This window comes from Sylvia atricapilla, chromosome 9, assembly GCF_009819655.1.
Source record: "Sylvia atricapilla isolate bSylAtr1 chromosome 9, bSylAtr1.pri, whole genome shotgun sequence".
In the NCBI taxonomy this organism is placed as follows: Eukaryota; Metazoa; Chordata; class Aves; order Passeriformes; family Sylviidae; genus Sylvia; species Sylvia atricapilla.
Genome location: NC_089148.1, coordinates 23574755 through 23601428, shown reverse-complemented (window position 1 = coordinate 23601428; position 26674 = coordinate 23574755). Strand labels below are relative to the sequence as shown.

The 26674-nt window shown below is 35.7% G+C and overlaps 1 protein-coding gene across 5 annotated transcripts in view; it reads left to right on the top strand.

Moving 5' to 3' along the window:
- CDC14A (cell division cycle 14A) overlaps positions 1-26674 on the top strand; it is a 52314-nt gene that overhangs the window by 9913 nt on the left and 15727 nt on the right. For all 5 annotated transcript variants that reach the window (XM_066325282.1, XM_066325280.1, XM_066325281.1 and 2 more), the window contains exons 3-10: positions 177-252; positions 7194-7286; positions 9545-9624; positions 15741-15807; positions 17936-17998; positions 21116-21203; positions 22804-23034; positions 25152-25290. In XM_066325282.1, the coding sequence (XP_066181379.1) occupies positions 177-252; positions 7194-7286; positions 9545-9624; positions 15741-15807; positions 17936-17998; positions 21116-21203; positions 22804-23034; positions 25152-25290 (837 nt within the window). The remainder of the gene's footprint in view (positions 1-176; positions 253-7193; positions 7287-9544; positions 9625-15740; positions 15808-17935; positions 17999-21115; positions 21204-22803; positions 23035-25151; positions 25291-26674) is intronic.

Below are 26674 nucleotides of genomic sequence, written 5' to 3'. Positions count from 1 at the left end.
GTTTAAATTGTTACTATTATCCTTTTAAATTAATCAGTAAAGGACTTATCTGTTGTTCCATGTCTATTGGCTACTCAGTATCCTTGATTTCCAGGTTTATTTACCAACAACATGTATGTTGAAATTTGCATAGCTCTTTTGTATAAATAATACTGGTTTGGTGTTTTTTTTTCCAGTTTCTATGGAGATTTTGGACCTTTAAATTTGGCAATGTTATACAGATACTGCTGTAAACTAAATAAGAAATTAAAGGTAAGCTTCATTTAAAAATATATTCATATAATTTTCTTTCAACTTGAAAATACAAAAATAGCCAGTTTGAAACTATTTGTTAGATGCTCACTAGCTAAATGGTTATTGCTAAGCTTTACGGATATTCTTTGTTCTGAATTTTTTTGCCCTCTGAAGAGTGGAAGAAGATGAAATGCCCTCTTTTAGGAGATGAGGCAGGTGGCTGCAGGCTGTGTTCACCTTTTTGCATAAGCTTAACAGTTTCAAGACAGTAGTAACAAAAGCTGCTGGCTGTGTCACAGGTTTGCAGCTAATGAAGTGTGTATGCTGGCCTGAATAACCGAGGAAACAGGTACTCAAGGAAGAAAACGTGGATCCTGAAATCCCAGTGTTTTAAGTCTCAGTGGAATAGGGGAAGGGGGCAGAGAGAGAAACAGAAGGCCTTTGGACTGTGAGAGCACTGCTTGGCAGTAGATAAAACACGGTTGTGTTATCAACACAGTTCTGTCAGTTCTATCGCACTCACAGCTGTGCCTAAATCTCAGCTCCATCCCAGCCAGACCCTCGGAACATGTGTACAGCTGCAGCCCTCACTTTCTCCAAATACCTGTGGAGAAGCGATTTGCAGCATGTATAGAAAATCTTTCAACTGCTAGAGATGAAACACATGTTTTAATTCCAAAAGGCTGATTAGTATAGCTTGTGGGCAAATAGTGAGGAGACCTTTGACTAAATATATATCTTTGTAATGTAAAATCTTATAAAAAATCTTTTTCAAATAAAGTATTAGACCCCTTACTGACAGAAGGGGAATATGGGACAACAGATGTGATTGCTTTGGCCACTGTTAACGAGGGTCCCTTTACTGAAAATCACATTATTTCTAGGGGCACAAATGAAACTTTAACTTTAGTTAAGTTGATTCATGCTACCTGCGGGTTCCAGGGGTATGCTGAATTCTGTGAATTCTTAAGTGGAGGTTCTGCAAATTGAGGGGCTAGTAGATTTGCTACAAATTTCTTGGAAAAAAAGTGGTCCTAGTGAAAATTTAGATTGCTTCTTACTTTAAAAAGATACTTATAAAAAGTGAAACTATACCATTTGTAGTTTTTAATGCCTTTGTTCATATTGGAAAAACGTTGGACTTGCCATTTGATAACACCAGGCAGCTTATAAATACACTGTCACCCTATTTTGCAGTGCCACTGTCCATTCAAACACATGACCAATTATTCTTATGCAGTAAGAATCTATTTTTCCCCTTAATTCTGCTGGGTTTGACCTTATATTTGCATTATTAAAAATGGAGAATGCTTGCTCTGTGAAGCAGTTACTCCAGAGAAGAGCTAGTAATAAACCTACTATTCTAACTTCACTGTACCCATGGGAATTAAAGAGATCAGTTCATCTTTTCCAGATTCAGATTATTACTGTGATTGGTTTGGGACCTTAATACAGTCTCATATATTACTGTGTGCCTTCAGTCTTGGACCCAGGATACCACCTGAGTTTCACCCAGAAAATAAGTATGCAACTTATAAATATCTCAGGGTTTTTTTAAATGGTTCAGTATTAAACAGGGTGTCTGCAATCTTTATTCTGGTACTACGACCATCATCTTGCTCATTGAATGAGGCAAGCGAATCATCAGAAGTGTCTTGTAAGTATGGTGATAAGATTGGATGTTATGATGGGAAAAAAACAAGGACTAAACTGTTAATTGGAACTGAAATATTAATCCTGATATTTGCAGGGTTGGTTTAGCAAACTGTAATATCAAATTTAATGTAACTTCTTCATTTTTTGAGAAGAGTTGATGTCCTTGCACTGCTGGGTGTACTTGTACAGCTGGCCAGGACCAGAACAGAGAGGTCTCCACTGGGAGGAAATGTAGTTTGTTGCTACTGGCTGACCAGAGGCTAATTCCAAATAGGTTAAACTCCTAGTGCCTAAGAGAGACGGGTAACCTGATAGTGCAACCACTTGAAGATAATACCTGTAATCAAACAGCTAAAGCCTGGAGTACTGCCAGAGTGGTATAGAAACTTACATATGAATGGACTCCAGTCTGGCTGATTGGCACCTACCCCTGGGGTAGGCCAGAACTGCTCATGTAATCTTTGCTCTTCTAACAGTTCAAATCTGTGCCACACTCAACCCTAATTTAGATGCCATCTACAGTGGGTAAGGAGGCTTCTAAGAGCCAGGGCTCAAGCCTGCCTCTGCATGTGTATTTACATGCCTCAGAGGAGTGCATCTGCTGGGGGCTGTTGGCCTAGCTGCAGTGACTGCTGCTCAGCTTCCCCAGGAGAGAGTTAAACACCATTTCTACACCTCATCATCTCTCCCTCACACATGTCCCCAGGAGGGGTTCTGGGGCCTCAACTAGGGTGTTTGCAGGTTCATGACCTTTGATTGACCTGCCCTGCAGCAGCAAAAGTATGGTAATTCTCATGTGGCACCAGGTGATGTGTAAGCAGGCTGGGATGAGTGTTTCAGAGATGGGAAGTGCAGATTGGACTAAGAGAGAGAGCTCTGTTGGGAAACTGCTGCTTGCACACCCTTGCTTAAAGGGTCCCCTGTGACCAGTTGCAGGAGCTGTTTGATCACAGGAGGTAAGAGACTTCAGATTATCATGGGATGGTTGCTACTGCCATACCGCAACACTTTTGGGACCCTGAAACAATAGTGCTTAAGCTGAGATGATTTGGTGTACTTGGTTGGGTAAGCACTTGATGTAGTTTTCTTTAGCAAAGAGTCTTGAAGTATGGAACAAAAAGAAATCATTCACTAATGTAAGGGTTTTAGTATGGATATGGTGTCTCAAACTTAAGACTTAGGCTCCTTTAATTTTAAAACTTCTATCGATAGGAGCAGGAGAGTAGAAAGTATAAAATCTCATTAAAACCAGAAAGCCCCACAAGCTTCCCTTTCAAATCTTTCACCTATATCTGTTTCTGTTTTGGGAGAGAAGCTCAACACGAGGCAGTATTCTGCTTTCTTTCTTTCTTTTGTGGGGGTCTGGTGAGGAAGAATACTGTTTTGAAATGTACTAATGGCAGGTGAACATTTTAAAGTAAACTGTTGTAACTTTATGCTGACTGATTTTTTTAAAACCTCTGTAAATACCTCTGTTCTGAAGAGGTGAAGAATTGATTCGGATATCCATTTACTGAGAAAATTTGAGGTGAAGTGTTGGCTGTGCCTTACAGGAAAACCTTTTGGACCTTGTGTTTGTAATTTTTCAATTGCTGATTGCTGTGAAAATTATTTTCACTGTCCAGTCAACAGCAAGGAAAAAATGCTTGCCTGTGCTGTCTTCCTACTTGGTATTTGAATTCTGTTTAGGGAAGAAAACACTTGACTAAGCAGCTGGGCTTCATTTATGAAAGAAATTTTTTTTCTTGTTTTTAAGTAAGTCTGATTTAATGAAAAATGCTTTAAAAAAACTGTTGTGTTTTATCTGTACATAGCCTTACACATTCTCAATAAATAAAGGAGCAGAAGTAATTAGGGAGTGTTGCTGATATAAATGATACAAGTATTGAAGATCAAAGGCAGGAGAGGAAAGGTACTGACAGGCTTATAAACTGGGTTTACTTTATGTATGCTAGCTGTATTGCTGCTGAATCATAGAGGGAGTCAGCTTTTTTTTTGGTGGTGGTTTTGTTTTATTTCGATATAACTAAACTGCTGTGCATACATGTGGAACTATAATAATTGCAAAACATCACATTTAGGACAGCCTGGATTTTGAGGCAGGGCTGCATGCATCTGTTTAATTGTTTTGTATTAAGTTTGCCACACTTGTATTCACTTCCATTTACAAGTACATATTATCTCCATATACCCCTGTATATATATATCTCTAAAAATAGAATTTGCATAGATTTAGGCTTATTAAACATGTTGAAGTAATTTCTTGCTTGAGCAGTGCAACTGTCCATATCCATTAAATAAAATTAAACCATATCCATTATATAAAATACTGTCAAATAATATGTTGATTTTACACAGCTATCATCAATCTGGTAATTGACCACCATGACGCTTTCTAATCCTGTCATCGATTCTCTGCAAGTAAATCTCGCTTGAGACCTACAGGGAACTTTTTTAAAAAGAAAAAATGTAATTTTACCATGAAAGTAAATATTCTGTAACCCCCTCATACACTTGTAGTTTTATTACCTAAAGCAAAACCTGCTACACTTTCTCTGTAACCTCTGCTTTTAATTCACAAGATTGTCTTTCAGTATGTTCCTCTGGGATATATCTTGGCAGACACTGTTATGTTATACTGTTAAAATTTCTTTTAATGATGCAGGAAATTGATAACATTTTCTCACTGGTAAAGAATATTTTTAGTGCTTCATGGTGTCTGTATCTTAGTTTCATTGTGGGGAAAAAAAAGATTATTGGCAACTATCTTATATGCAACTGTAGTTATTGCCTAGATGACCTGTATTGAAAAAGTCCTTGTTGAAACATCCCCGGTTCTTCAGGGTTGTGCAGTGCTAAGGGAACTAAAGCCCTGATCCATTCAGGTGGAGCTCTGGAGCTGTAAAAACAGTAACCTTCCAGAACTGTTGTGAAACCTCATAATTGAACCTGCCCAGAGGAGTAGATGGAACTTACTAAATATGGTCAGAAAATCAGAAGTTTTTTATTTATCTATTTTTTAAAAAATAGATCATATAACTTAGTTTTGATAATGAAATTGCACTGAGTTGATAAATTGCATGTTAATGTTAACAGATGCATTGCACTGACAGTTCAGCAAACACCTACTGTAAAACTTAATCTTCCATAACTATTGTGCAAATAAAAACTTTTTTTTTATAGGCTTCTGAAACCTTGAACTGGGCTGCTGTGTTCCACTGCTTGCTATGCTGTCAGGCATTAATCTCGGTTTTCACTTTTGTGTTAAAGCTTTAGTTAGGATTCAAAACACATTTAAATATTTCATATAGCAAAGATTAAACCCTTACATTTTGAAAATGATGCAATAAGACTGATCCATTGTTTTCATCTAAATATTCTGGAAACTTGAGGTTATGGCTACTTTGGGTACAAAGGTGTCTCAAAATTGGAATGACTTTATATACCCATATAATTAAAAATCCATTCTATAAAATAAAACAAGAAATATGATCTTACTACATAGAACTTACTTCTCACTAGCTAGCTTTACAGTTTAAAATTGTGTTTTAGGTGAACTGTAAACTGCTGCAAAAAAGACTTTAAAACTTTGCTTTAAAATAAGTAGTAGTCAATAAGTTATAATTGAAGTTCTGTCACTGTTGCATAACTACTGTAATCTTATCCCACCTACACATCATGGGTGGAATTGCAGTTAGAGAACACTAAAATTAAAAAATTGAGGAGGGGGAAGAAGGGAGGAATCTTAAAGTACTGGGATTCATTTTGTCAAGTTTTAATAATAATTGAATGCTTCACTAATTAGGTAACGACTTGTACTTTGTATGTTTGCATATACACTGAGAGAGTTGTTACTGTTGGCCTCAAGATACAACCTCTTCCAATCAACAGCACCCAGCTATTTCAGGAATTACAGTGCTATTTACACCCAGGTGCATTAACTCTTGCTCCTTCCACCTCTGGAAGCTGTGGCTTGTAAGACCAGGAAGACCAGGCTGGAAGGCACAGTTAGAACTGTGGCTGAAGGTGCTGCTTCTGTGGGAGGTGGGAGTAGAAAACTCACTGTGAACCTGCATCAGTTTCTCCTGAGTTGATTGGCTATTTGATTTTTTAAAAAAAATATTTGATTCTGTGGTTAAAACTGTTCTAAAATTTGCAATAAGTTTTGAGATGAGAGTTGACATTGACAGATTCCTGGAAGTGAAATACAGTTGGCACTACAAATGAAACACTGTTCTGCAGCAGTTACCTTATCTCCCCTTCCCCAAGTGTCAACAGTGTCAAGAGTTAAAAACCTGAAGTTGGGTAACAACGGCACTAGCTAATACCAGGGCATTTTATAGAATATGCAACTTTTACAAATAGGAAAATGCTTCCAATATTTAGAAACAGAATCTAGTATATCTGTTGATGACTTCCTCAGAGCTGTAAGAGTACTGTAAAAATCAGTCTGGGAAAAAATGTCACGGTGTAGCAGAGTATAATGGAAGTGTGGCAATTCATGAAGTTTTAAAAATTATTAATGCAGTAAATTGTTCAGCTTGCCATTTTTAAGTGACAATATTGTCTCTCTCTGGCTTTAAATAGTTTTGCTGCAGCTTGTCATTATTGTTCTTTCCTGGTGCTTGTTGATTTTGTTTTCAATGGGAGGTTTGTCCACAGGATTCTGACACAGCCTTCTTTTCCTGATAAAGAAGCAAGAATTGCGAGTGTTACTAGTTTTGTCTTTGCCTAGCCTTTCCTTCAGGCTTTTCTCTTATACAATTTTTTTTTTAATCTTTTTAAGTAAATTTGTGCTGTTGAAGGTTTCTAAAGATGCCCATCACCCCATTTTAAAATAGTATAGATGGAAGTGTTTAATGTATAAAATGACTCTAAGGTTGATTACTTGAGTTTTTCTTTGTCTTCTCCATAGAATTACATGCCAAAGAGGTTTAACATACCAGGAGGATGTTTTAGTTTGAAAATTTCAATGTCTTTAATCGGTGTTCATAGGCTAATGTTTGAAATATTTATACTTGGGGGGAGAAAATCCATTTTTTTTATATTGAAGTTCAGCTCCACTTTATAGCATGTGTTTGTACAGCCAACAGTGGCTATTTCCCTGTACTCTTCTTTATCTGTGATATAAGAAGATTGTTCAGAGTATCAGTAATATTTTCTCTTTTTATTTTAGGAACCTCTTGGTAAGAATTTTCTCTGACCTCTCTTTCAGTTTTGGAGAAGTGATTTTGCTAAAGTATTAATAAAGCAAATTCTTTTCTTAGTAAATATGCTGTTTTGTTTGTTTTTCTTCTAAACAGTACTTCAGTTTATCAAGAAAGAAGATTGTGTATTACACCAGTTTTGACCAGCGGAAGCGAGCGAACGCAGCGTTTTTAATAGGTGCATATGCTGTAAGTATTTCTGGTCACATGAATATTTTAACCTTCCTTAAGAGACTTCTGCTGTGTGTAAAATGGCTTCTCAAGGGGTGCTCCTTTAGGGAGGAGGGCAGATGGTCATTTCATTTGTCTCTAAGCTGTCTTTGAAAACTCTGTTGTATGAATTTTAGGAAAACCTAGTCATCATCTCTTATCTCCATTTATTTTACTACATAGGGAATGGCTTTGGCATATCTCCTGCATGTTTTTTTTTCCATAGCATAGGATACCATTTTCTTGAATGTTGAAAATCCAAATCACTTACCTCTAATTGACCGTTTTAGGATGAATTGCATGTCATGTCATTACCAAAATTCAGACTGGGAAAGAGAAAATATTTTTCCTACAGCCTTCTTCAAGTTACTAGACCAGAGGCACACTGATTATTGAATTGATTTCTTTTCTCATTTAATTTTCATAGCCTACCTAGAATCATAGACAGTATGCCACAGCTCTACCCACGTTTGAAAATTACTTGAGGAAATTTGATTTATTTGACCTGGTTCCTGTTCCTTTTCTTTATAGGTAGCCAATGGACCAGACATATTTCTTTCTCATGATTCCCCTGAGTTTGTATTTTGGTAGTAATATCTTTTATTAGATTTCTGTAATGCCAGTGAGGAAAAAAAACCCCAAACTGTTAAGTTCTTAAGTTTGTAGTTTTTATGCAGCAAATTACCAGGTAATAGCAAACTACTATGGCATGCCCAGTTATTTGCTTGCAGGAGTGTTTTTTCATAATTTAAAAATTTAAATTATACATCTCAGCCCTACCTGAAACATGAAGGATTTATTTGCTGGTAATCTAAGCAGCTCTAGAGGGGATGTGTTCTGTATACTTTTAATTTGTAAATGGCAGGTGCAAGTGGGAAAAGCATAAATCCAAATTGCATTTGAAATACTGTGGATAAGTGTTAAGGTGGACTTGGAAAATACTGATTCTCTTTTTGTTCTGTAAGCTTTTTGAGAAATGTGATATGAGTTTTCTTGAGACAGCAGGTACATGGGGCCAGTACTGCTACATGTCATGTGCCTGTATCATGGCCAAACTGTGGACTTTCTACCACATCATCACTAAGAAGGTTGAGAGCATAAAAATGAAAATATCAGAGAAAAAAAAAATTAAATATTCAGTACCTTTAGAGTCTAGGGTTTACAAATAGCAGTGCCACACAGTGTTACAGCAGTGACAGTGGGGAAGAGGAAGAAAACCTTGTCCCTCATAAAAAAACTCCTGTAAGAGACTAGTTACTGTCCATAAAGTAACTTTTTTAAGCTTCTATATTGCTTTTTAGATACCAGTTCAGTTTATCCAAACTATTCACAATCAACTTTTTGTGTTGTTAGGGTTTTTTTTTGTGTATGTTGCAGAATGAAAGCACTCTGAAGATTCATCACATTAGATTAAAAATGAAGCTAACTTTTGATTGCTGACTTTTCATTGATACAGATGAGTCAGAAAATGTCTCGTTCATTTTTCTTAATGGAATTCACTGCTTTTTAGGTGCTGAAGATGTACTGTAATGTTTTCCTCTTAATTTCATTATCCTTCCTCCTTCAGTTATTGCATTGCATTGCTCTTGACATCCAAGATACTTCTGATTTTTTTCAGGCGCTTGTTCAGTGTTTCTTTCCCTCTCCTCTTTCCTTTAGTGTTCTTAATATCTTTTTTTCTGTTTTCTCCTGTCTTTATTATGAGCCTTTATGCAGTGTGTGGACAGACATTGACCAGTGTTGAGTTCAGTGTCATGTGTGCATGGCTTTGAGCAGACATAGCTTTGAAGGGCCAGAACTTCTGTCAAGTAAAACCTGCAGTAGTGGGAAAACACGTGGTACAAATTTGCCCCTACTTCAGATTCACAATTCCTTGATAAGATGGAAACTACTTTTTCCTGAAGTTCTCTGAACTACCTTCTAAGGATCTTTTGTCTTTAAGCAAGAATTTAGGCTTTAAATGTAAGCTATTTTACAGTAATTCATGCATCATTGAAGTCTCTCAGTTGCAGAAGAATATGACATTTTTCCAATTTTCCTTTTTTAAAGTAAGGGACTGACACCAAACAGAATGCTTATGTCGATATCTGAATCTTTTCTTTGTTTAGGCATCCCTTTTTCGATCTGTGTCACAAAGGAGTATAGCTTGCATTCTCAGTAGTGTGCTGGAGAAGTTATTATCTGGTTAAAGACTTTTCAGGCTCATTTTTTTTCCCCTCTTCCCCCATCCCTTCTAGGTTGTATACTTGAAGAAAACACCAGAAGAAGCTTACAGGACACTTTTATCTGGATCTAATCCACCATATCTTCCATTTAGGTATGTGAACACAAGCAATGATGAGGATACCTTCTCTATTCTGAAATTTGCTAAAAATTTGGGGTTTAGCTTGCCTCTCAAAAAGGAGTTTCATGTCTGATACAGGTAGTGTATCAAAATTATTGATCTCCAGAAAAAATATTTTTTACCTCTCATGTAATTATTTTCTGTTCATGGGAAAAATAAATAATTTAGATTGATATGTCTTAAATAAGACTCAATCTAGCAAATGAGGTATTAAAAACAGTTCTTAGCATGTTTATGATTTAGAACTTAAACCTTTTCTTCATAATGCATTGTGGTTTACTATTTGGAAATCATTAAAATATTTGAAATTACCTAGTCCCTAGCTAGTGAGACTTACAGGATCGAATGGGTTTTATGCTGTTACACTTTCTCTGTTTTACAGAACAGGTACTGATACTAAGCTTATGGAAAGTTTTCAGTGATTCGTAATTTCTATCAGTCTGTCTTTATTCTCTGTACTAAGGTCACATTGAGGCTTGAATCTAAGGAATTTTAGCTATCATGCCTATCTAATAGAAAGACTTCCAAATATTTTTCATGGTGTGGATGAAGAAATGCCCTTGTGCTTTATGAATGAGAATACCTCGTGGTGTTCTTATTCAAATACTGGACATAAACGGCAACTGCAAGAAGGTCAATATTCTCTCTTTTAGGGGAATCAGCATTTTGCAAGTAGTGTTCATTGTCAGCCAGTGAATTTGTAAAAGCAGACCTACCTTGTCTATATCAAATTCCTCTCATTCTTGAGCCACTCAGCAAAGGAAGATGCATTGTCTCTTCTCATACTTTGCACAGAAGCCAGATACAGTATAAACTGTTGGGGTGGTAGATTTTTTTAATGTCAAGACCAGTTTGACTCTGAAATCTTAAACCATCAGCTATATTTTAAAAAAAGGTATTAAATCAGTCATAGCTTTTATTGACAGAGAATTTATATGCTGACCTGGTCATTGATAGCTCTCTAGAGCCCAAGAAGTTTACTGAGCTACTGGTATCCATATTTTTTTCAGATAATCATAAAAGATACTTGATACAATGCATTTAAAAAATCAGTTATTTTAAACATGTCAGTGGTTTTTAGCATCTTCAAATTCTGTATAAGATACAGGGCTCACAATTTACATTAAACAATGTCTTGCATGTGTCTTAGCATTGTTTCTATGAAGATCTGCTCCATGGTCTTCTTCCCAGGCAGATTCCTTGGCTCTCCCTTTCTACCTTTTTTAAAAATAGGAATGATGTTTCCTTTTTCCCAGTCACTGGGGACTGGGCCTGTCTGTCTGCCGTGGCTTTTCAAATGTGGTGGAGAGTGTGGCTTTACAACACCACCAGTCAGTTTCCTCAGGACCCTGGGATACATCTCATCAGGGCCCATAGCTGAATAGCTGTATCTTATTGGCCAATTAAATAAATTTTCTGTTTGTGATTGTAGTAAATTGATATTTCTTTAGGTTTTTCTCACCCCTGCCAAGGTGAAAATTAAGGTGTGTAGAAAAGAGGTTTTGACAAACCTCTTTTTGAAGAAACTTACTTGTCAGATCCCAAAATTGTAGGACAGAAAACTTGGGAGGGATAGTGTGTTTGCAGAGCAGTCTCACAGGACCCTGTTTGCTCCAATCGAAGGTTATAGATTCTTGCCTTGCAACTAATTCCTTATAATACTGATATCGATAGTGGTAGAAATAATAAGAAAATGCTGTTTCTGCTTGACTGGTAAGGTCTAATAAAGGAATTGTCTCTGTGATTTCTTGTGAGGCTGATTGGGACCACAGTAACAAATTTAATGACACTAAACAACTTCCTATTACATGGTAATTGATTATTCATTGGTAATCCTTGTGAATTTGAATTAATAAAATTTTATTCCAAAGTAGAATAGTTAGCTATTCTAGAATCAGCAAAGGAAGGAGCAAAGAAATAGAAGAAACAGCAAGATTTTCTAGGGATAAATTTATATCATATGTGAAAGAGCTTTTTGTGTTTCCCTGGGAAGTCTAACCGAAAACATTGAAGAGGGCAAAGTCCTGCAAAGGGACTTCAGGTTTTACTGTCTGGGTTGGCAAAATGCTTTTGAAGGAATAATTGTTTAATTCTATTTGTCAGCCTCAGAAGACAGCAATAAATTTATAGACTGGGATATTCTGAAGCATCTCTACTTTGCATTTTTCCATGTGTTTCAAGCCCCAGGTTGCTGTGAGAGAAATGATTGGCTAAAACTAAAGCATTTGGCAGTTATGGGGTTTTTGTGATGGGCTTTGTCTGGTGTGGATGGGATCTGGTATATGTTTGCACTTTTGTTGTTTCCTTTCTTTTTTTTAACACAAAGCTTTGGTGACATTAGAGGGAGACATTTTCTTAAGTCGTCTTAAGGCTGTCTCTAGAAAGAATATAGTGTAAGGAGCTTTTGCTAGAAGAATTAAACATCCTGATTTCTTGAGCATTCTTTCTTGCATGGTGTGAGACTGGAAAGCACTTGTGTTTCTTTTGGATCTGCTTTTGACTGTGTCAGGTCTTGGCTCTGGATTAGAGCCTAAGCAGATTCTATTACCTGTGCTGTAGTTTGTCCTGCTGGGGAAGATGGGTGTGTAATGTGGCTGTACTGGAGGGGAGACAAAGAGGATGGGGAAATAAACAGAAATATTGTGATAAGAAGCTAGATGAGAATTGGGAAGTCTGATAGGGAGGGACTATTTGGGTGTTGAATTCATGGTTAGAGGTTGGTATATACAGGGAGCTTAAGAATTAATGGTGCTGAGAGAAGGGCAAGTAGATATGATGAGGGCCTGCAGTGGTATCATCTAGATTAGCTGGAAATGGGAAAGAAATAATTTGATTATCCTCCCTGGTTTTTCAAGGCCTTGAGATATTTCCCCCACCCCGCACCACATTCCAAGACATTTGGACCACCTCTGTTGCAAAATGCAGTGTAGTACAGAGACTCAAGCAATTGGACCTGTGCAGGAAGAATAGCTCTGCCGTAGCTACTGGATCTGCTTGCCATCAGGCTGTACTATGAAGAAAGAAGTTGGTGCTGTGAGGAAGTTTGCACTCTTTCCACACCTGTACTGTCTTGAAAATGACTAAAATAATTCTTGTTTACAATTGAAAACATAAGCCAAATGCCTTACCACTTTCCTCATGTTCTAAGATCTATGAAGGAGATAATGTGGGGATATTAATCATTGCTATTCAGTATTTATTGTATTGCATTTATTCTTGCAGCCTGGTACCAACTTCTGTGGTATAGGTGATCTCTGTTCAAATAGTTTATCAGTGAGTAGTGATCAGTTAAGTGTTACAACTGGATTATTTAACAAGTTTGTTAAATTGATACCTGAACTGTCCTCTATTTGAAAAAAGAATAGACAACTTTGCATAGGGAGAAGCTGCAGCATTGTCAGATTCTTTGTGGAGTACTGGGGTAGGTTTACATGAAGTGATCACTGGGAAACTGATCTACTTTCATGTAGCTGAGTGACCTCAAAAAGCCCTAATCGGCTTAGGTCTTCAGCTGGTATTTCATTTAAAGACAGCTTCAGCAAATACAGGTCAGAGGTGGAAAAAAATCAGATCACTCCTCTTACAAATTTCATGGAAATTTGTTTTGTTTTGTTTTCATAATAGAAAAGCTAAAGATAACTTGGCAGGATAAGGCACTACTGTCTTTGAGACACTTTTGTCTTATTTTTGGCTGATTCACTGTCACTTGGTGACGCTCTAGTCTCTTGAAGATCTTATACTATATCTTCTCACTTCCATTTAAAAAACAGTGCTAACAGCATGTAAAATTGTCATGAATACCAGTTGCCTACTGAGAAGCAGTTTCAGATTTTTTACCTCAAACTACTCTGTATTGACAAAAAACCAAATATATTTTAATATTATGTTCAGTCTCTAAATAATGGCATTTATTTCAGAGATGGATTTTGATTTATAGCTTCTGTGGTTTGTTTCTTTATTGGCAAGTGCTGGGCAAACAAACTGTTTTGTTATTGACAGTATTCAGAGGTTTGGTGAAAGGGAAAGCATTATGCAGTATTGAGGTCAGCTACAACAACTGTGAAATCAGATGTGGGATATGCAGTTTTGTAATGCCAGCTCAGATTCATACTAAATCTGTATCCCCTAGAAATACTGACATTTTTTCTCATTTTGAAAGTAAATAGAATTCTGTCACTGTTTGAAAAGTAAGGTGGCTATTCATTGGGACATAAAACACTGTAAGAGTACTGTAATGAAACATATCAGCAACCTACTTTAATGGTCAGGTGCACATCAACAGAACTGAGACATTTCAGACATAGATGCTGGAGGCAATCCATGTTAGCTGCCAGCATCTGTGTGCAAGTCACTGGTAACAGCTGACTGTAGGAACCGAGAATACTGTACACCTGGAATTGTACATCTAGGTCAGCTTCACCGTCCTCCCTCCATCTTTCATAGTATTTCTTATTAATGGATTAGGGATTATGTGGGTTTTTTTCCCCAGCATAGTTTTTATGTACAGCACTATCAGATGCCTTATTAGTCAAAGTAATTATATATATACATATAAAATAAAAGCTATATTCTTGTTACAGCAAAATAACATATAAAGTAGAACTTTTCTTCTACAATCGTATCTTCTGTTGATATTTCTCTAAATATTTAATTTTGTGTTTTGCATTTGTTTGGATTTTATTTCTGTCAGCCCCTCCAGAAGACTGGTACAGTTTTAAAACCCTTTATGCTATGTGCCTGTTCGTATTGTGGCCCTTAATTTTTTTTTCTCACAAGACCTTTTTGTTTGTTAAAAAATTTTGTGCTAAAATGATCTGCTATCATGTTCAAAATATTAATGTTAATCCATTATCTTTCAAAAATGTATTGTCTGTAAAACTAATATATTAAGTTTTGATATGTTCTGCTTATTCAATGTAATGAAAATACTTTACGGCTTCTCATTTTTAAAACTTCTCTGTTGGATTTGGATATAGAAGATTCATACACACTTCAAAGTTCCCATTCTAAACCATTATGGCTAAGTGTGTTTTAATAATCCAGTAATTTGAAAGAATTTTAGGTTGATATGCCTGCAATATGACACTACCAAAATAGTAGCTTTTAATTTTCTTAAAACCATTTTCTGTCCCTGCTACCTGCTCAGAAGTGTTAAACTTATTCTGCTCTTAAAGAATAGGGGAGAATTTTCTACTTTTAAAGTACTTGAGATTGAAGGAGCATATCACAAACTTCATACTACTTATCCAAGGTCTACCAAAAAAGGAGTTTTCAATAAAAGATTGAAATTTGGAATTACATCTAGATTAAATATGGATCTGTCCGAATCTAAAATTTTACTATTCTGATAAATTTCAGTTCTTAGCACTCTGTCTAAGATGGCTAAGAAAAAAAGCTATAAAATATTTCCTTAATGAGCAATAAGGAAATAATCTGCTCAGCGGAGTTTTGTTAAAATCAAAGTGGTCTGAAGCACATTTCAAAAAGTACTTTTTCATTTTTCCACAATGCTTTTTTATGGTGGTGTGTGTTTGATGGCCAGTCTCACTTCATCTTTTACAGACAAGTTGTAATTTTCATGTGGTAAACTGAGGTCAAGTACTTTAAAAGTTAATTACATCAGAATGACTTTTAATCACATCTGTAATCAGGCATCAAAATGAAAGCCTGTAAATTAATTCCAAGCTAGTAGTCATATTTGCCTGCCCCTATTAGTGTAACTCAATTAAGACTTGACTAATGGTTAAGCAAGCTTTGCCTTATTTGCTACTATCTTCACACAATCCAGAGAGGATGCAAACCCTCCTGTTTCAGGATAGCATAAATAATTTTGTAAAGAGCATGTTGTTACCTGAGGTAAAATGTGCACCTAAAGTAGTTTGCAATATCTGACTGCATTTAGACTGAGCTACATCATGGGTAGGGGAACACTTTTTCCTGAACAAGCTTCTAAAAAGATGTCTTTGAACTTTAATTCAGAATTCTCAAAGGGGATTGAATAGCTTGAATGCATTCTGTTGTGTTTTGCCTATCCTCTAATTCTTAAAATAATTTTGTGTATATTAAATTCATTTGTATTGTATCTTTAGGGATGCTTCATTTGGGAACTGCACATACAATCTTACAATCTTGGACTGTTTACAGGGAGTAAATAAGGTAATAACATTTTTTTCTTCGTGAAACAGGTTTAAATTGATTTTTAAAACATGAAGAAAAATCCAAATAGATTGTAAAACCTGGTTTCAGGTGAATGACCAGTGATGAAGCCTAAGGTACTGAGGACTGTTTTTAAGTACTGATGGCAGAGAAAGGTTGCACTTTTGACCTGTCTGGCCTGGCCTTTGATATCTTTTTGAACTTCACCTCATGAATTGGAATGTGCAAATGCACCACCCCTGGGTGGGGACAGCTCTTAATGCAAGATGCTATGCTAGGTCTGCTAAAAGATCGTTTGCAACCATTGGTGAGTGAATGACAGGTTGATGAAGTCAAGTGAAACAGATACCTAGGTACACTGTGATTTGATCAGAATAGTTTTTTGCATGTGCTTGGCCCCAGCTTTCCCCAAAACACTTGGTTTAGTGTTTGACACTGATCTTTTCAAAGTTGTTTAAAACCAATGAAAACTAATGTATCTCACTAGTGGTTGGATGTGTCATTTTAAGTAGTCTTGAAATATTAAGCTCCAGTATTGCTTTTTAAAAAATTTTTCCGTCAGTTCTTAATTAGGGGGCCATTAAATTTTGTTTATATTTTACATTGGTCTTGATGAAGGGAGCAAGCTATAGGAACAATTCTATAGACCACTTGTAACTCTTAAAAACATGACAAAACAGGTAATTTTTAAAAATTGGAAAAAGAGAGATCAAGCTTAATATTTTTAGTTCTGTGGGGGTGGGAAAGGAGCTGTCAGTTACCAGCAAGACTGTAATTTGTGAGGCATTCTACAGATCCTGAAGATCTCAAGTAGTCAGTGCAGTCACTGTAATTTATCTGCAGCTAATGCATCAAAAGGATGGTGAGAATCAGTTTTTTCCTCCTTTGTTCTCATAAAATTTATTATTAAATTTTTGTCTAGCTCACAGAGTTTAAAACACTTTGGGCAGAAAACATATGCCTTATGAAAGTACTCTTGGTTTACCTGGATGAATTTGGTGTTTGTATGTGTGTATGTCATATACATGTAATTCAGGGGGCTTGCAAGCTCAGGAGTCCAGCCAGTCAGCCATGCTTCAATGAAACATTTTTCAAAATCAGCTGTTCAGACAAACCTCTCAGTATCTCAGGTTTCATGACAGGTCCAGTCACTGAGCCTATGTTGACTATAACAAAGCTATTTTTCATTTGTCCTAAAAAGGTGCTCTATATGTAGCAAATAATGGCAGTCTGAGGATTATTGGTTTTGAATCACAGGTCTATGATATGTTCTCATTACACTTTAATTCCAGAATGTTGTACAATATCTGTATGTCTCAGAATGCAATAGATTCAGTGTAAATAGATGCTGCAGAAATGTCTTCCACCAACTTGTAAAAATATTGGCTGGGAATTTCATATTCATAAAATTGTTTTCAATATGGTTATTATATACTTTTTTTTTTTTTCGTACAAAAGTGGCATAATTAATAACAGTACAGTAATTGAATAAAAACTTCTTTCAGTCCTGTAATAAATCCCATTTAATGTACTGTAGTGGACTTCATTCTACCTGTGAATGGGTGTTAAAAGAAATAATAAAATAGAGATTATACATGGCACTGCATTCTGTATATGCCATTTTGCCTTGGTATTATGGTGGTAAAACCAGAGTATCATACTAAGTGCAGAGAATCAATAAACACTCAGCGTTCAATGTTTTGTTATGTCCAACTGCGTGAAAATATGTTTGGAATAGGAATCATTAAATGAGTGTATGACAAAAAGGGAATTGCTTTTTAACTTGTCATCTGCCTTACAGAAAAAAAAAAAAAAAACAAAACAAAAAAAAAAAACACGTGGTGGGGTATGGAGAATCAATGTTACAATTTAAGTGATATGCAACAACCTTGTGTCCCATCCTCATGTCTTTGGAGGGGAAGGAATGAGCCTGACATGTTCCAGTCACATTGTTGGAGTTTTTGTTGTCTGTGTCATTAATCTGTGCAAAATGTAATGTTGTCTTAATGTAAAAGCTTCAATAAGCCACAATCATAAACATTTAGGGATTTAGTTTTGCTCAAAAGATATTATAAAATGAGATTATGTATTGTATTTCAGCATAAACTGACACCTTGTTGCCTTTTAGGCCTTGCAGCATGGATTTTTTGACTTTAAGACATTTGATGTGGAAGAATATGAACACTATGAGGTTTGTACATTTAATAATGCATTGAATGTGTTTGGGCCACCTAAAATAAGAGTATACAGTATCCCGCAACTTAAAACGTACTGGAAACACGTATTAATTCAAGTAAAACCCAGTGTTCATATGTAAGATATATATGTGGAAACCTATCTGCTCTTTGAAGAACATGCAGGATTACTATCCTTACAAGTTCAGTGCATCATATCATAAATCTACTGCTTTCTTGTAGCCTTTCTAGTGTTTGTGTTTTTACTGAAGTCAGTTGTTAGCGAGGAAAACACATAATCATGGAAATGATTGAGGCGCTTTATTGAGAGCTCTTGGAGTCGGGGTACAGACCCAAATCCAACTCCAGCAATGGCCCAAGAGGGGCTCAGTATTATACCCCTTCATTACACAACTCTATGTTAATCATTAAGCTCTCATTGTTCTATTGTATATATCCAAGCACATGAATTTTGGTAAATATCTTCCCTTATGATTCTCACGATTCTGGTTTAAGGTAATAATCACGTTCAGCTACCAACAATCGTTACAATTATATCATCTATCATATGATGATTAGGTACAGTTTCACCTGACCTAGTAGAGGGTTGCTTTATTTCTAAGATACATAGGCCTAAGTACAAATCGTCCTAATCCTCCCTCCCCTCGATTACCCAGGCAAAATTTTACTTGACTTGGTTAGAACAGTGAAAGCAACATCCTGGTTGCAGTAAAGCTGAGATTCTATTCCCCAGCTTTGCGGCCACAGAAATTCTTAACCCTAGCTTAACAAAGTGACAATCATTTAGTTTATTGGATATTGTCTTTGGAACACCTATAAATTCCTGTACTTGTATTGGTTAAGGAGAAAGATATATAAGCTAGAAGTACACTTAATATTTGAATGTAAATTTAACTCTCTTTTTAAACTTGTGTGGCTTTACTGTAGCATAGTATACTGTATACTGTAGGTATTCTTCCCATATTCTTCCCCTGTAGGGCAATTTTCAGAAAACTTGGAAGTAATGAGAATAAAATTGCTAAGTTTGAGAATCTCAGTTTTAAAAGCATTTCCTATAGTTGTATGTATTTCAGGTACATATTGAAATGCTTCATAAATGTTCAAGAAAATGAAGTCGTAAGAGGAATAAACAATTGAAAAAGTTAATTAACGGCGCATCTCTGCAGTAGATGTCTACAGCAGACATTCTGCAACACAAATCTGCCTGTTTCACTAACTTTGAAAGCATTTCTAGAAGGATTTCTGTATCCTGCAATGTTCCATAATGATTAGGTTAAAAATTTGGTATAGCCTTTGCAGAATTACCAAAATTAAATGAACAGGAACTAAAATTTAAAGTATGAAATTGCTGCTTTTGCTTACTCTACATACATACAGAAAAATATATTCTAAAAGCAAATGGTAGTTTGGAATTCTGTATGTGTAGTAGGCATTAGTCTGCTTGAAAAAAGTCTTAAAATAATTGACTAAAGCTATCCCATTGTCTTGTTTAAGGCTTAACATTATTTTAGAGTGTGAAAAGTATGTACATGTGAATGATGTTTATAATATGCTGTTTGCTGAGTTTAAGAAGCAAGAATTTGGAATAATTAATTTTTTGTCCATTTTTTTGGTATGTCTTTTTTTTACACATCGTGGTCAGCTTTGTGTTTAGTTATGTCCCGTGCTGTATTTCAAAAACTTTAAATGTCACAGGTTTTTGCTATGTTAGGTCTTCAAATGTGTGGTTATGTAGAAAAAGTTGCATACGACTTAAATGGAGCAGGCTGAAAGGAAATTTTATTTCATGTTAAAAGTTTTTTCATCTTACTATGTTATCAAGGTAGCTAATTCCCCTTTTGTTGGACTGGAAGTAAATTACTGATTGAGTTTTTTTAGTAATAATGGTGTTTGCATGTAGTGTTAAGAATATATGTATTTATATATGTACACACACATATACAGAGATACCTGTCGTTCATATTGATAAAAATTGAAATTTTTCACCATGGTTCCTGTAACAACAGAAAACTTGATCTACAAATAAAACTGGTGATACAAACACAAAGCTATTTTTAGCTTACTAAACAGGACTTCTTCCCTGAAGGGGAAGGGGTGCTGCAGTCTTGAGAAGTCAGTCTGTGATACCAATGGGGACGGGAGTCTTGACTTGGCACTGAGGTTGGTTCTCTAGTCCTTATGCAACTTGGGTAACTTCCAGGAGCTTCCATTGTGCAGGGACATTGGGAACAAGCCTAATGGGCTCAGCTAAGCAAACAGTTGCTAAATTGATAACAGTGATGGCCATTTTCAGAACCTTTCACTCATTAGGATGTTCTGATGAGCTGAGAGCTAAAAACACAAGCTTAATAATGCAGCTGAACAGAGTGCCATGTCCTTAAAAGTCATGCTGAGAATAACTGCACTGCCAAACAAGGAATGAGCAGTCTTCAATTAAAGAAAGAAAAGAAGGCAGTTTAGAACTGCAGTTGATGTTAAGTATTTCCAAAGAAGCTTTCATTTTCAGCAGTGACAGAATTTGAAGAGCCTTTTTAGGTTTTCATTCAAAAGTGAGCAAGAAATGCAAAGTGTCATACTTTGAAAGTTTATTAAAATCTAGTCTCTTTATTTAATTTACACTTTTCTTCTGTGATTACTGGCTCATCAGAGCTTATGCCAATATGTAAATTTCAGTTTCTACAGGGAAAGGGTAATTGTTTTGAAAGCTAATTGGTTTTAATTTGTTTTCTGTGAATTGGGGTTTTTAGCTAGTGCTTCACAAGGAAGCACTTTTCCATAATTTTTGAATAAAACATAGAAGAATGTTGGTGTTTGTCAGTGTTATTAATAAGTGTCCTGAAACACTGAACCCTCTCAAGGAGAAATACCTTACATAAAGGATCTTTCTGCTTTTATTGGAAAACTTAAGCAATTTTTGTTTAGATTTCATTTTATTAAGATAGAACTAAGAAGCAGCTTATGATTAATTTGTCCCTTATAGTTAAGCTAGCTAATTACATTCAAAGTGTTTAATTTTACTGCAACATAATAAAGAGTAAAATAAAATCTTGAGTAATTTTTTTACCTTGTATATACAGATATTAAAATGTTTTTCTCTTCTGAAATTTTTTTAGCGAGTGGAAAATGGTGACTTCAACTGGATTATTCCAGGAAAATTTTTGGCTTTCAGTGGACCACACCCAAAAAGCAAACTTGAAAATGGTATGGTATATGGTTTAATGCTGTGCTATATTATTTTTCCAGCATGTAATACCACCAGAGCAAATGAGCAGAAGCTAATAGAGGATTATAGATCAGTTTTAATCTTCAGAAATAATCATCCAGTGGGCAATTTACATACACTCATAGAATTTAATTCAAAAAGTTTTGGAATTCTTCTTTGCCAGAAGAATTTCAATTCTCCTAACAGTCAATGACTTCTCATCCTGTGACAAAGTGCCTGAGAGACTCAGGTCTCTTACTGTTCTCCTGAAACCTGACATCTGATACAGTAATTGTGCAGAATTAAAGGTGAGTTACATTAAACCCAACAGAAGACTGTTGAGTTTTGTCACACAGACCAGAAAAGACTTTTAAAAGCTTGCCTTTCATACTGAAGATGCTCAGGGGTAATGTGGAGAACCTAGGGAATATGATTCTAGTGGAATAAAAAAAAGTGAAACTTGACTGCTCGACTGGCAGAGAGGAAGTAGGGATTTGGTCCGGCTAAAAGGAAAACCAATCATTTAAGTACTACCATCTTGTTTTTCCTGAATTTGACTGTTTTATTTGTGCCACATCCTGTTGTTTGTGAGCATTTTTTCTGAATATCTACCTTCCCTCCCCATCCCCTTCTCCTGCACTCTCATGTTTCTTTTATGACTGAAATGCTGCCAGTTATATAGTCTCCACTGAAAATTTAAACAAAATCCAGGAAGAAAATATTATGGTTGGTTTGGGTTTCTTCCCCAATCATTGTTGCAGCCCTTTCTTGAGAGTTTTTTCTAAATTTAGCTTTTCCATGGAATTTGGAAAAGCTGCGTTTTGTTTATAACATGTATAACTGAAAGTTATTAAGTTAACACACTTAAAATCCAGTTATGAAATTATAAATAACTATCTCCCAGGTGATTGCAAGCGCACATTACAAAGCTAGACTTCTCTTATTATGTTGTGACTGGAATTGCATTTAATAAAGCATGTATGACTTGCCCTGAACAGCTGTTTTGTGGTTGGTCATTGACCTCCCTTTCTGTCCCCCATCTTCATTAGAGGATCCTTTCATCTCTCAACTGAGAATTAAGGCAGTAAAGCTCTTACTCTACTTCCCAGTAGGACAGGAAGAATTTTTGTACTGCGGTTTATCCTTTGACTGATTCTCTTGCCCATATTATAGATGAGCAGTGTATTTTCTTTGTAAACAGTGTTTCCTCTTCAAACATGCTTTTATTCTTTGATCTGCATCTTGACTCTAGATAAACAGCTGTTGTGAAGTGTTGGATTCATGTATGTCCCCAGCTTTATGCATAAATCCCTTTGCTGAGAGGAATGGGGGCTTATTGGGAAACAGTACAGTGTTTCATACAGACCCTGCTTTAGCTTTTTGCCTCCTAATATGTTTTATTATAAAGTGATCTTAATGAGCATTTTTTGGACAATTTTTTATATCACTTAACACGTCTATTCTGAATAAAGTATTAACACATTTTTAGTATTAGCATGTTTATCATTCAAAAAGTTTTCGGGGCCATTTTAATTAGTGGGATTTTTAACTGCATAAACCTAGGACATTAAGTGATTTTGGCTTTATTTTTTTTTTAAGGTTATCCTCTTCATGCACCTGAAGCCTACTTTCCCTATTTCAAGAAGCATAATGTCACATCAATCATTAGACTAAACAAAAAAATCTATGAAGCAAAACGCTTTACTGATGCTGGTTTTGAGCATTACGATCTGTTCTTCATTGACGGCAGCACACCAAGTGACAGTATAGTGCAGAGGTTCCTGAACATCTGTGAAAATGCTGATGGTGCCATTGCAGTACATTGTAAAGGTATGTGCACCTTTTCATTTGTCACACTGAAATTCAAAATAAGTATAAATCCATAGAGTTTATCCCAGAAGTACAGCATTTAAGAACACATTGAGATTGTGAGAATAATAATGCTTTATGGTGCTTGACTAAATATATGCTAAATATTTGTTATTTTCCTGTGTATGTGAAGTCCTTACATCCTACACTGTTACTTTCAGGAGCTGACAATCTGTTGTTCATTGTTCTGTGGTGTTTTTTTAATATGACTTGAAAACTTGAGATTTAGTTGATGCAGGTTTCTTTTTTTGCATTATGCTTTCACAGCATTATGATAATTGGCTAGGAAATGCAAAACACTAAAAGGTTTTCTTTGTGCTTTTTGACTGTTCTACATTTTTCTGTGGAGTATGAATTCCACATTTCAAGTTGATTTAAGTTATTGTGATGCCAGCATTTCAAACCAGCCTAATTCAGCAAACCAGCCAGAAAATGCACAAAACATGCTTACTCAATAGAGATCAACAAAGGCTTTTAAGGGTTCAGTGTGATTTATGTTTGGAGTTGTGTAAAGGACGTTGTGGAGATGAATGTCTTGCCTGATCAGAAGCAAGAATAGTACTGTCTGTAATTTTCCTGTGAACAATAAATATGCATATCAAAGATAAACAAGTTTATTTGCCAACAAGTTGTTACTGTTGCTAGAAACCAGATGTTCTGGCATTGATAAGCTGGGCATCCACTAATTGTCCAAATAAGAGTATAAACTATTGATTAGCAGGAGGTTGTTAGTAAGTTATTCTTCAGGCTTAGCTGCTAAAGGAATATAACATACTTGGTAGTGAGGTAGTGATGTGCTTTATGCACTGAGAAGTATTTTTGGTCTTTTGTCTGACCATTTAGTAAGCAAATTAACAATCTCGTTCTTTTTAGTTTTTACACCACTGTGAACAATCCTCTACGGTGTTAAATCAACAGTTAACTCAGGCTTAACTCATATTGCAGAGGTGTTCTGAGCACAGCTATTACACTAGAAACTGCTTGTCTCAGATGAGATAGAAAATTAATGCAAAGGATTGTAATGGAAAGTTTGCACATTAGCAGAATGTTGGAGGAAAGAACTGAAATCAATACTTTGCCTTTTAAATGAGCCTTCAGAGCTTGTCTTCCAAGATGCAAGTATGGAACCTTACTATGTGTGAACTTCTACCTTCATCCTACCTAAATCATCTTCACTTTCAAAAAAGCCAGAGTTAGTTATTGGTTAAATGTAAAGCTTGTACTTGTGTATAGAATTGTCAGCAGAGATGCCTGGCTGTTTGAAGAGTTTCCATTTGGATGGTTGTTGGTGCATAAACAATAGTAGGCTACTGTGAGACTGTAAATTGCATTTGTGAGAAATAAGGTTTAAATGGGGAAACACTTTACTAGTAGATGAGATACAGAGCTAAAAGAGATTAATTCTCACTCTGTAGTTTGAGATTTTACTGATAGTAAAAGCTAATTTTTCTGTGTCTCTGTTGTCCCCTTAAAAACAGGATTAGTTTGGGATTTGTTGGGCAATGGGTTAAATTATTTTAATCTATGGATATCTAAAATTATACAGTGGTCAACAGTCATTGCTTTTTATACAGATAGCAGTGAATAGTTTTATGTGCTAGTCTCACAACAAAACTGATTCAAAAAGAAAAACCCACTGAGTTGCTCTCTGTTGAGATATGACAAGTATTTGCACCATGGTTTTTAGGTACTTGTGTTGGCCTCTCAAAGGTGCTTTGATTATGGTTTTTTACTGGTATTATAAATATGAAGTTGGTATCCAGCTTGATCACAGCTTTTTTTAAAATACTGTCCTTTTTTTAAGCAAAGTTTGGAGTAGAAGTTTTCAACAAGTAATTGTTGCTGCAGGTGTTCTTTTAAACATTATCTTTTCCTAAGGATGAAAGATTTATTCTTATATTTACAGCATTGAAATTGAATTATGTGGTAAATGGGACACTGAATCAGAAATTATTTCTTCAAATACTAATATGGTGAATAACATTGCATGGAAGTTTTCTTACTTCTCATACTTTCATTTGATAACTCTGGAATGCTCATCCCTTCATATGTGGCTGTTGATACTTGTGTTTCTGTAGCTGGCCTGGGGAGAACAGGAACACTGATTGCCTGTTACATCATGAAGCACTACAAGTTCACACATGCTGAAGCCATTGCTTGGATAAGAATATGTCGCCCAGGCTCTATTATAGGACCTCAGCAACACTTCCTGGAAGAGTATGTGCATTTTATACACCTTCTTTGCTCCTTTCCATCCCTATCCATCTTGCAGTATTTATAGGATCTAATTTGTCTACCAAGATTTTTAAGTTATTGCCTGTTCAGTATATTTAAGGTTACTTAATAGGAGCTTGAAGTCTGAGTTACTCAGAAGCAGTCAGCTTCTTTGGAGTTCTTTACATTTTGTCTCCTTAAAGGGGCACAAGACTGCTTGTTTCTGTTCTGGAGAATTTAGGAGTTAGATGAATGTGGTGGAAGTGGACAGATGTGGACAAAAGACTAAATCAACAAATAGGATATATTAAATTATAGCATTGAAAGAATAGTCTTTAAATACTTTATATACCATCTGTGGCACTTAAAATTAATCTTTAAATGGTATTATTTGTATGGTTTTTCTTCATTGTAACTAAAGATTAAATAAGTACTTGGTAGAAAGCTTATTATCTCCATCAGATTCCTCAGCATGATGTATGAAATGTTTCTCATTTGAAGTTAGTAGTTGTAGCCAGACAAGTTCATGGTTTTAATAGAGCTTTAGATTTGATCCTGGCTGGAAATGAATAGCAGTGATGTAGACAGTAAGTTTAATGTCATAAACTGTCTGTGCTGTGCATTTACAATTGTAGTGGTTATGCTGATATATTTGAGTTCATGGCATGATGATACTTGGAGGTATTTTCACTTTTATGGGGCAAAACAAAGCCTTTTAAGAAAATCCACTACAAGTAGGAAAAAGATAATTCATCAGCTCTGCTTGATACTGTGTAAATACTTTAAAAGATGCACTGACCTTGTATCTTAAAATCCATAGGATATTGGAGAGAAAGAGGTATTACTGTAATTCAAGAGATATAGAGCATGAATGAGGGATTTTAGTTTTTTTTCCAGTGCAACTAAATGGACACTCCTCACTTTGAGAGGTGGCTGGCTATTATTCAAAATACTGCAGATCACAAACTTTCACAAACTACAGATGTTCACTGGAGCCAGATTGGTCTTCTTCAGGCAGTGCTGATACTTAGATTATACACTCTTAAAAATTACTTGCACAGTAGAGCAAAATTGCAAGAAGGCAGTAGGTAATGTGAATAGTAAGTGCTATTTACTTACAAGATAGGAAAAACTGGGGCATTCTCTTTTTTTTTGTTTGACTGAAGGAATACTTGGCTTGAATTTATAGACAGGCATAGAACCTTCAGATCTACCTAGATTTGTCCCAACTGAGAGCTGTAGTTTTGTTCAGTAAGAATTTTCTACTCTCTGAAGGATAGTAGATACCTATTTCAACAATAAGACAAAAGCAATGTCACCAGTGGTGTCAAAATGGAGTTGGGAAAGAATGTCAGTTACATCTTTGTAAAATAAAATGTCTTACCCT